General features: G+C 39.9%; 1 protein-coding gene across 1 annotated transcript; it reads right to left on the reverse strand.

Annotated features, from left to right (window-relative positions):
- Window positions 1–10,126: 10,126 nt before the first annotated feature.
- Window positions 10,127–11,246, reverse strand: LOC129776166 (homeobox protein MOX-1-like). The gene has a single exon (XM_055781636.1). It carries the CDS (start codon window positions 11,139–11,141, stop codon window positions 10,278–10,280), a length of 864 nt encoding a protein of 287 aa, XP_055637611.1. The 5' UTR covers window positions 11,142–11,246; the 3' UTR covers window positions 10,127–10,277.
- Between the last annotated feature and the right edge of the window lie 492 nt (window positions 11,247–11,738).

An 11,738-nucleotide genomic window follows, 5' to 3' on the forward strand; every position in this document is an offset into this window, starting at 1 on the left:
ACTGACTGGAACAGGGGCGGATGAAGCGGGATATGTTCGCGGCTCTGTGTGGGCGGTAAATGGTTGCTCAATGGGTGATAAATAGAGGCGACGATTGTAGAACGAACAAGGTTTCGTTACTTCCACTGTCTTTGTTGTTCGATCGGTCGGATGACTGATTATCTCTTATCATACCAACTTCAGAATTGTTGACCTGGATACTCTTCATTGAGTGAATTAACTCCGAAAATAGTTTTGTTCAATGCAACGATGAAAGGAAATTACTTTTTCACTACATTGTGCGTCCTCAAAATATTTTGAACACTCGTCTCGAAGTGTTTGATATGTTATGCACTCAACAATAAAAAGAGGAGCAAAGATGCAGATTTTTCAGCGATTTTTGAGCGATGCTATTTCGTTATAAGACATGGCATGAAGATAAAATATAAATCAGTTTGAAGCTACAATGTATTTGTGTTGGAATATCGTTTTTACATATTTCAAATTTGATCTTGAAGAGGTCTTCTCTAAATGTATCGCATAATGATACACATTGCGAACATATCAGAATTTTAATCACCTCCAAAAATGTGGTCGTCTTGGGTGCTTTCATCACAATAAGTTTAAGTTGCAGGATTTATGTTAGAGGATGATAATGGTAAATTCTTTATATTCCTCCAATTTCGTCGATTGAGATTACGACAACAAATTAGAACTTCAGTTGCATTATGTTGAGAGAGCATTATTATATATTGCTTTCTGGAAAGGTGTCAATATTAGGTACAATTTAAATGTTGAATATTGTGAAGAATATTTGGTCGGGGTTTTGCCAAAACGAACCAAGCCCCATTTTTTTTCAAAATTGAGTTACTTACATCACTCGATGTAGAAAATGATAATCTATCGACTATAAAATTACCGTGTCATTTGAACAGTTGACAACGCCTCCAAAACAAAAATTCTGTGTAGCAGGCTGTAAAGCAAAAGTGGGTGAACCAAAAACCAACAGCATTGCATCGGAGGATAGTGATCGTTTGTTCCAAAAAGGCAGTATTTCCTATTTATCCGAATCTTTAACAGATTTTTCTGTTTCGAACAGCTATTGGAAACAGTTGTCCTCGGGATCTGGTAAGTATGGCAGATTGATTGATTTCTAGCCCCAATAATAATGCCTCAATCACCCTTTTGTTATTCTTTCAAAGTAGTAAAGTCTGCTTCATTTAATATTGGAACACAAACAATTGCGTGTAGTTCAGTCATTTATTAACGAATTCATAATTTGTTTTTCATACAAATGTAGCATTTTCTTTACTCTTTCATAAAAAAAAAAATTATTCATTGCTGTTTCGAAGAAATTCTCGTACTTTTCCCGTAATACGGCACATTAGGCGGCGCACACCCTTTTCGTCCACCGTTTTGGCGATTTGATTCCACCAGTTCTTCATTTGAGTCATGTTCCTAACAAGTTTTCCCTTTGCCTTAAGCCTCCGCTTCGTGATTGCCCAGTATTTCTCTATCGGCCGGAACTGGGGGCAGTTTGGGGGGTTGAGGTCCTTCGGTATTACGCTGACCCCGTTCGTTGCGTACCATTCCATAACCGTTTTGCTGTAATGGCAGCTTGCGAGGTCCGGCCAAAACATTACTGGACGGTCGTGGGCACGAATAAACGGCAGAATCCGTTTCTGTAGGCACTCTTTTTTGTAGACTTCTGATGTCATTGTCTTGTCAGTGAGAAAGACTTTGGTTTTCTGTCCACAACTGCATATCCCCTGCCAAATCATGTACTTGCGGGCGAATTTATCCGCAAACACGAACTTAAATTTTGCAGGTACATCCCCCCGAGCCGTCGCCAAATAAAATTTTTGACCTGGGATTTGCCCAAAGTCCGCCTTCACGTAGGTCTCATCGTCCATCAGAATACATCCGTCGAACTTGGTCAGCACTTGGTCGTACAGCTTTCGAGCACGGATTCTGGCTACATTGTTCTGCTTCAGCGTCCGATTTGGCTGTTTGCTGGCTCGGAATGACCTTATTCCTTCCCGGAGACGAATTCGTCGCACCGTACTGTGAGCGGCCTGGAACTTATTGGCCAAATCGCGGTCTGAAAGATTGGGATTCCTCTTGACGGCCTTGATGACTTTCCCACGCAGTTTCCGGTCGACAGTTCCACTCCGACGCTTCGAATGCGGCTTCCGAGCCGTCGTCAATGTTTCCTTGTACTGCTTGATAACACGCCATACGGTATTTCTGGGCATTTTAAGCTGTTTAGCTAGCTTAGATGCCGACAACAATGGATTTTCAAGAAAACTGTGCACAATTTTATCTCTCCGTTTGGCTTCCATGGCGGTTGTTTACAAAATGCTATCGTTTGGTGTTATGACATAAATACATGGTGAAAGGAAATGAATTTCCCGACACGTGGGTGAAAAAAGATTCCAAATCCGTCCACTAGAGCGCCACAATGAGCAAAAGAATTTGTTCCAATATTGAATGAAGCAGACTTTATAATGACCAACAATGAGAAATAGTATTTAATATTGTTTAATCATTCTGCCTAAAAAACTCTGATTTATAATCAATAAATTTTACAAAATAGTTCTTCTGTCAACATTAACTACGGCATGTTATCATATGGCAGCCAAAGGGCTGCCATGAAGCGTAAAACCGTGTTAAGAGTTCTGCTCGGCATTTTTCAAAACTGTGTTCAGCCATGACGAACTAAGTGTAATGCATTTTTAAATCAATCTCTGACTGCGAAGAGAACGAAGTTTTGCGTGTCTAAGGGTGGGTTTAGACTAGGGATATATTCATGTGAAGAAATATGATGAGATTTATAGAAATCGCATCAACCGTTTACACTAGCGCGAACTTCTATAATGAATATATTCATATTTTCGATGAATTTATTCACCTGAAGTAGAACTGCATCCAACTTTAGTGATTTCTCACCAGTGAGAAATTCACAAGCGTTTACATATGCTGAATTTATTCAAGTTATATATACCTCGAATAAGTGTATCATATTTATTCTCACCCGTTTACACTCATTTTCACGTGAATAAATCCATCTATAGCTATAGATCTCCCTAATGTAAACCCGCCATAACAGCTACATAATTTTGTTTTTTCCATTTTCTTAAAGATTCTGAATCCGAAATTGACGAAATTGAAGATGTGTGCTCACAGCATGAAGGGAGTGTTATGTTATTGCGAAAGGCTTGGTAATGGAGGTCTAAAATTCGGGAGGCAAAAGTACTCATTTCATGTGACATTTTACACCTTCCACAAATTTTTTTTGTTTCACTTCTGATTTTTTTTAAAATTTTCTTCGATCATAACATTTTAGAAACAAAAAGTGAAAGTCATTCGTGTGGCAAAATCGAAACCCGGAATTCTTATGTTTAGGAAAAGCCACGATCCAGATGATTCCTTCTTTTAATTAGGCTTGAGGAAGTGATTAGGAACCTTACCTTACCTTTTTTTTGGCCAAACCAAAATGGAACTTTCCATCTAAATGGACACAGCATTTCAAGTGCGTAGTACAACGACTTTCAACATCTGGTGAAAAAAGGAACCTCCTGAGAACCACGAATTCTTCATGAAGCTGGTTTCCGATGATCAAAACATTGTTGATATTGATTACGACCTTATCAGCCACGAAGAATCATGAGTTTTCTGAACAATTTTAATATTATTATTATAGTAACGATTCAGACTAAAAATACATCCAACCAAATTAAACTGAATACCTTAGGGGAAGGTACACTGTTTTATACTGGTCGGTGTGGTTCATGAGTGCCAAAAATAACATACAGGAAAACCTGTTTTTGTGCGGTTGCTTTTTGTGCGATTTCTTATTTGTGTGACTGTTTAGGTGCAATATTATTATTTGTGCGATTAGTTTGTGTGATTCAAGACCCGATGTCATAATAAAATCGCACAAAAAGAGTCGCACAAACGAGGAATCACGCAAAAAGGGACCGCACAAAAACAGATTTGCTTCATATAGGTAATTGATGAAAGTAACTGACGAGCGGAAAAAGAATATAATCTTGTTTTGTGACCAACAATCATGGATATCCCCTACGATATCGGTATTGGGTGAAAGGACAATAACAGCGGAGAGCGAATATCGTATTCCGATGCCATTTTGGAAACCAACATAGTGGCTTTTGGTTAGTTGAAAACAGCACTAATAGACCGGAAATTAAGTTGAAGGAGTTGAGTTAGACAAGTGTTAAAGCGAGACAAAGAAAGTTTTAGAGCGAAATTGTGGTAGTAAAAGTACATATGCACAAACGGAATTTGAACCTGAACCGGAACCGGAACCGGAAACGCAAACGCAAACGCAAACGCAAACGCAAACGCAAACGGAAACGGAAACGGAAACGGAAACGGAAACGGAAACGGAAACGGAAACGGAAACGGAAACGGAAACGGAAACGGAAACGGAAACGGAAACGGAAACGGAAACGGAAACGGAAACAGAAACGGAAACGGAAACGGAAACGGAAACGGAAGCGGAAAGCGAAAAAATAATAGATTTGATCACGTGAGTGATTTGATCAGCCACGGTCAATTAGTGGGAGCCCAAACTTCAAATTGAAATATCTCAAAACAATGTTTTTGACGCTTGGTTCGTTTTTGCAGAACCCCGACAATTTGTCGCACAGTAGTTTTTGATAACATGGAGTATTTTTTATATGTAACGGGTGATCAAGAGCAATTCGGGTCATGTGACAAAATTAAAATTGTTTAGTTTTCATTGCCATTTTATAATTGACGAACAAATACAACGAACAACGCTTACAAGTCATGAAGTTTTATTATCATAGTTAAAGCTCTAAGAAAACGTTTTTTCTTTGTTTTATCGAAAAAAATCTCAGCGATGAAGCACATTTCTAAACGGGTTTTGTTTATTTCTTTCTATCTCTATAATTTTTTTTATATGCACTAGAAATATGCAGTTTGATTTTTGCGTAATGGCGAATATTGTTTTTGAGGCTAACGGGTAGTGGCAACTATATTTCCACCAATTTTTTTTCCAACTGTTTTAATAGTTATTTTTATCAATGATAAATATGTGTTATACCTCATGTAATGATTATATTCTCTGAAGTTGGAGTCGATTCGTTGTCTAGTTTCCACGGCCTTAAAAAGGGTTAAAGATGAAGACGAGAACAACGTTACTGCTAATGGTGATCGCTATCGTCCACTGATTTCCAACTTTTTGTTGGCCAATACACACGGGCTGAATCCAGTCTGACCAAACGTACCGTTTTTAACGGGACAGTATCGTTTTTTCGACCTATTTTGATTGTCCTATCTTTTTATCAGTCTCTACCGTATTTTGAGTATAAGTATAGAATAAAAAAATATTTATTTCAATGTCATTTTTTTCAACAAATTTATTCCAATGAACATCTGATTGGAATTTAGATTTAAAATTATGTTCAGTGTACGAAAATATTCATGTAGAACAATTGATTGATTTCATCGATGAATATTGTACAAAATTGCCTGAGCATAGTGACATACGATTTTTTTCTCTTTGACTTTCTATCGAGAGGCTTAGGTTTGGCGGACTGCATTTTTTTTCACAAGATAAATGTATTGTTGTACTACGCGATCTCTTTGGAAACCCGTGGCTTTTATAAGAAGAAACCAGATAGTTACCTTTCGAACATTCATTGGCGCTGTTGAGGGAGAATGTTGCTGGAGTTGCTGTTCATTTTTCATTAATTTAATAGAATTCTAAACATAGAGAGGATGAAGTATTTTTGACCGGAGAGTGCAAACTATTTCTAAAATACCAGTTAATGTAAGCGAATACAGGAGACTAAATTTATTAAAACTGAGGATTTTTTACGATACTGAGTTGGACAGAAAAATAATTTTTAAGCTATTTTAGCTATTTTTTTACAGTAAAAAAAACAGTTATTTTATAGTAAACAATTATTTTACAGTAAAAAAAAATAAAAGGATTTTATTTAAGTCAATTCCGGAATGATTTGAGATTCAAAGTAGCATCAGTAAAGAGCTTCCTATTCATATAGATTGAAACATTTCGTTTGGTGATTAAAGGAATTAAAATTAATTAGATAAACAATTATAGCAAAGTTTCCGTACTAATTATGAGCAAATATTTTTAGAAATGGAAAACAAATTTCTAGATTGTGAGGAATTCGTAAAGCTGACTGATTATATTTTGTGTCTGTCTGATAATACCGCCCTAGTCGAACGGGTTTTTTTCCTATGATTAACAATAGGTGGACAACGAAAAAAGATAGATTCAGTATTGAAACCGTTAAAGCCATGATAATTGTCAAACAGAAAACGGATCTGGAATGTGACAAATTTTATGCTGGGATTTCCAAAAATCATAATCTTCTTTGCAAAGTCGCTTCATCATCGAAGGAATTTTCGTTATAAAGGGTGTGTCACATCAAATTGCATCACGGAAAAAACGCTGTAGAAATTTAATTTTTAGCAATTATATCTTCAGCTTTCGCTTATAATCAAATAAGAGTGTATAGATCACGTTGGCCATGCTTCACTGTCAATTTATCGTAAATTTGGAAAAATGTCGTCGAATGAAAAAGAGCGTCGTGAATTAATCCTGTGCACTCATTTCGAGAATCCGGAGTTGTCACATCGGGACATCGGTAAGATGCTGGGAATCGTCCAATCCACGGTCAGCAGAGTACTAAAACGATACTTCGAGAACCGAACCATCGACCGGAAGGTGAAGAACGGCAAAAATGGATGCTCCGTCAGTGAAAAAGATCACAAGCGCGTAGTTAAGCAGTTTAGACGTGATCCGAGAAGTTCGGTCCGGGATGTCGCCAATAAGCTGAATTTGTCAAGTTTATTCGTCCAGCGGACCAAGCAGCGGGAGGGCCTGCGTACATACAAGGTTCAGAAGGCTCCTAACCGCGACGAAAGGCAAAACATGGTGGGGAAGACGCGAGCCCGGAAGCTGTACACCGAAATGCTGACGAAGCCGCATTGCCTGGTAATGGACGACGAAACCTACGTCAAAGCGGACTTTCGTCAGCTGCTGGGCCTGTTGTTCTTCTCCGCAGAGGACAAATTCAGCGTTCCGGAGGAGATTCGCAAGCAGAAACTATCCAAGTTTGCCAAAAAATACATGGTGTGGCAAGCGATCTGCTCTTGCGGAAAGCGGAGCGCCCCCTTCGTGATGGCCGGCACGGTAAACGGGCAGGTTTACCTTAAGGAGTGCCTACAGAAGCGCTTACTACCACTATTGAAGCAGCATGAGGGCCCGACCATCTTCTGGCTGGATCTCGCTTCGTGCCACTATTCAAAGGACGTGTTGGAGTGGTACGAAGCCAACGGGGTCACCTTCGTGCCAAAGGAAATGAACCCGCCCAACGCGCCGGAGCTTCGCCCAATAGAGAAATATTGGGCGATTATGAAGCAGGCCCTCCGGAAGAACCCAAAAGTTGTCAAATCGGAGGCGGACTTCAAGAGAAAATGGATTTCTGTTAAAAAAAACTACAACCTGACGTTGTACAGAACCTTATGGACGGGGTAAAGAGGAAGGTGCGAGCATACGGGCTTGGGCTCGAAGTATGAATAAAAAGAAAATGCCAAAAGTTGTTTAATAGTTTTTGTTTTACTGTCTAAAATTTTCAAAAGGATCGGTCTACTGGGCGAATTTCTACAGCGTTTTTTCCGTGATGCAATTTGATGTGACACACCCTTTAGAGAACAAAAAAAGTACATCTAAGAATGTTTAATTGTTTTGTTTGATTATTGGTATCATTCACTCAATAAAATTCTTCAAAAAATATTATAATCAATATATTAGGCTGTCAAAAAAGTCCTGCGGTATTTCCGCGAGGTGTCGTTGTAAGCGTGTAGTTCTAGTTGTATTCATTGTATCGAGTCATACTATAGCTTGTTGGAAAGGTATTTTTATAGTCCTTGAGGCTATAATATAGTCCTTGACAGTGTTTTGTTTGGTTAAGTCATTCGTGAGTTATAGTGTCGCAAATATGGAGCAAAATAAAGAGAAAATCCGACATATTTTACAGTACTACTATGACAAAGGTAAAAATGCATCTCAAGCTGCCAATAAAATTTGTGCAGTTTATGGACCCGATACAGTTTCCATTTCCACCGCACAACGATGGTTTCAACGTTTTCGTTCCGGTGTAGAGGTCGTCGAAGATGCGCCACGCTCCGGAAGGCCTGTCGTCGAAAATTGCGACAAAATCGCTGAATTAGCCGAGAAAGACCGGCATTGTAGCAGCCGTAGCATCGGCCAAGAGCTGGGGATAAGTCATCAAACCGTTATTAACCATTTGCAGAAGCTTGGATTCACAAAGAAGCTCGATGTATGGGTGCCACACACGTTGACGCAAAAAAACATCTTTGATCGTATCGACGCATGTGAATCGCTGCTGAATCGCAACAAAATCGACCCGTTTCTGAAGCGGATGGTGACTGGCGATGAAAAGTGGGTCACTTACGACAACGTGAAGCGCAAACGGTCGTGGTCGAAGCCCGCTGAAGCGGCTCAGACGGTGGCCAAGCCCTCATTAACGGCCAGGAAGGTTCTGCTGTGTGTTTGGTGGGATTGTCAAGGAATAATCTCTTATGAGCTGCTTCCCTATGGCCAAACGCTCAATTCGGACCTGTACTGCCAACAACTGGACCGCTTGAAGGTAGCACTCATGAAGAAGAGGTCATCTTTGATAAACAGAGGCCGCATTGTCTTCCATCAGGACAACGACAGGCCACACACTTCTTTGGTGACGCGCCAGAAGCTCCGGGAGCTCGGATGTGAGATTCTTCTGCATCCGCCGTATAGTCCGGACCTTGCACCAAGTGACTACCACCTGTTTTTGTCCATGGCGAACGAGCTAGGTAGTCAGAAGTTAGCCACAAAAGAGGCCTGTGAAAATTGGCTATCCGAGTTTTTTTGCCAATAGGGAAGCGAGCTTCTATGACAGGGGTATTATGAAGTTGGCATCTCGTTGGGAACAAATCATCGAACAAAACGGCGCATATTTGACTTAAAACAGATGATTGTAACTAATTTTATGAACAAATGAAAATTCAAAAAAATACCGCAGCACTTTTTTGACAGCCCAATACATAGAAATGAATTGTCAAATGTGTTGCATAGTGCAAAACTCGAGAACAGAGATGCAATGCAACGACAATGGGTTTTCATGTGGAATAACGCACTTTTATACCGATATAAATGAATATGAATCACCAAATAAGTTCAAAACTCGAGAACGATTTGTTCGATTAAAGTTGTTTCATTTAGTTGTGTTCGTCTCTGTCCGTAGATGGTAAGGTGAAAAGATTGGAAAATTTTGAAGAAAAATAGGAGAATTCTGAAAAAAAATTCCCATATGCTCAATAGTGAAGTTTTTAGTACAATTGAAATTCGCGGAATTTAAATTCGTGCTACGTTTCTATGAATCGAAAATAGTAATGCAATAATTATTATATAGACTTTAAACTACAAAGTTCAATCAATGACTGAATAGTTCTGAGATTAAACCCACGAACGTTCGCTTGGTTAGAAACGTGAATGTTCAAATTTATTCATATAAAAAAAGTTTGGTCTGGACGAAGTTCGCCGGTTTAATTAGTATATTTTTTGTCTTACGTGTCCCGATTTCAGTCATGAACTATTTGGTTAGCCTAGCTAAATCTGGTTCATGCGTGGTTTCAAAAAGAAGGTGTCACTTGCACACAGCACACAGCGCACGAAATGAATGGACCTATTGTGTAATTAGTTTGGTGTTCAATTCATCTCTCATTTTGGAGCAGATCGGACGATTCGATCCGTTTGACTATTTTTTTATCGATTCAAACACTAGAAGACACGAGGGATAAAAGCCGATATAGTCGAACAAATGATTCAAAATTGGACTTCACGTATGGATCACTTAAAACGTAGTCGTTGCCAACTTTTGCATGAAATAATCTTTAAAAAATAAATGGCAAGGATTGATTTCTAGCCCCAATAATAAATTTTGAATGTATTACAATTTTACTGACCAAACGTTCACGAAATCACGCTTTGATTATTCTTTCAAAGTAATATAATGACCAATAATGAGAAATAGTTTTTAACATTGTTTTATTATTCTGTCTAAAATACTCTGAATTATAATCAATAAATGCTACAAAATAGATTTTCTGTCAACATTAACTACGGCATGTTACAATATTTACAGTTTTGCATAACTCACTTCTATTTACAAAACACTGGTAAACGATCTCTTAACTCTCGCTCTCTCTATCGTAAATCATTGAAAACTTCTGCTGAAATCCCATGCATGCCGTTGGAGCATTTGGGCCGCATCGACCTTCGGCTTCTGCTCCAGCTCCTGCTGGGGGGCATGGGTTTGACTATTGCTATCCTCGCCATCTGAGCTATTACCCCCACAGCCGGTGTTCTTGCAGCAACATGGTGATGGGTGATGCTGCTGGATCGGTGATGAGGCAGCTGCACTGGTACAGATCGGCCCATCTCCCTTCTTGCGCTTAACGCGGCGGTTTTGGAACCAGATTTTAACTTGCTTCTCGGACAGGCGCAGCCGGGTTGCGATTTCGATTCGCCGCAGTCGGGTCAGATACATGTTGGAGGCGAATTCTCGCTCCAATTCTAGCAGCTGAGTGCTAGTGAAAGCTGTGCGGATGCGTTTGCTTGACAGCTCGTCGTCGATCGCGTAAGTTGTTCCATCCAGCGGGGTTGGAGATGGCGTGGAAGATTTGCTGACGGATGGAGCCGGACGTTTCCCATTCGTTGGGGGCGATGAGTATGGGGAGAATCGTTCCGGGGTTTTCTCGCACCGATATAACTTGCGATAGTAATCCTCTTTGGGTGACAGATGTTGGGGCGGGACGTCAGTGGGTTGGTACAGTTTCGGCGATAGATCCAAGCTGAGGTTATGTGGTTGCGGCAGCTGCGGATGCGGAATATGTAGCTGCTGTTGCTGCTGCTGTAGTCCAAGTGAAAACAGATAACTTCCGACGTAACACGCCGAATAAGGTAAAGTAACCGGCGGAGTCACCGGTAACTGAGTAAACTGGTTGTAGTTGTACACATTGCGTTTCACTGGCGTTGGTTTATCACTGATCAACGAATCCACTAGAAATGATCGAGACATTTTGGATCGTCTTTTTATCTTAGCACGATTCACGCTATTGGATCACTTGTATTAGGCTTCCGTTTAGAATTTTTCAAATGAGGCACTGTGGTATATGTTGCTTGTTCGAGCATAGAACGAGAACTATGTCTGGGATGAGGGAGAGTGGTGGTTTTTATATCGATCTTACCCTCAAGGATTCCCTCTCCTTTCTTACGCATCCTTTTTCAACGAAATGTGTGAAGCAGAGAACGAAAAGGGACCTAGCTGTTCCTCAATTGTGTTGCGAAAAAGAAACGGAAGAATCCATGTAGAATGGCAGTATTGCCAACTTCGAACCGAAAACCATCCCAGAAGAAATACAAATGTTGTATTTATGAATGAATGAATCTACCAAACAAAACTCGTTACTGGCAACAATTCCGATGTTGTACAAATTTTATTGCCTTCTAACGCACTTTAGGTACAGTTTAGTAACAATTAGAAGTGCTTAGCGAGTGTGTCGCATTCCCCTCCCCTACTCAAGCTGTAGCTTGAACACACTTTCATTTAGCAGAAGCAGCAGCAACAACAGCAGGGCTATGTTACATGCATTTGTCTACCTCACCTTGTTCACGG

This window comes from Toxorhynchites rutilus, chromosome 3, assembly GCF_029784135.1.
Source record: "Toxorhynchites rutilus septentrionalis strain SRP chromosome 3, ASM2978413v1, whole genome shotgun sequence".
NCBI lineage: Eukaryota > Metazoa > Arthropoda > Insecta > Diptera > Culicidae > Toxorhynchites > Toxorhynchites rutilus.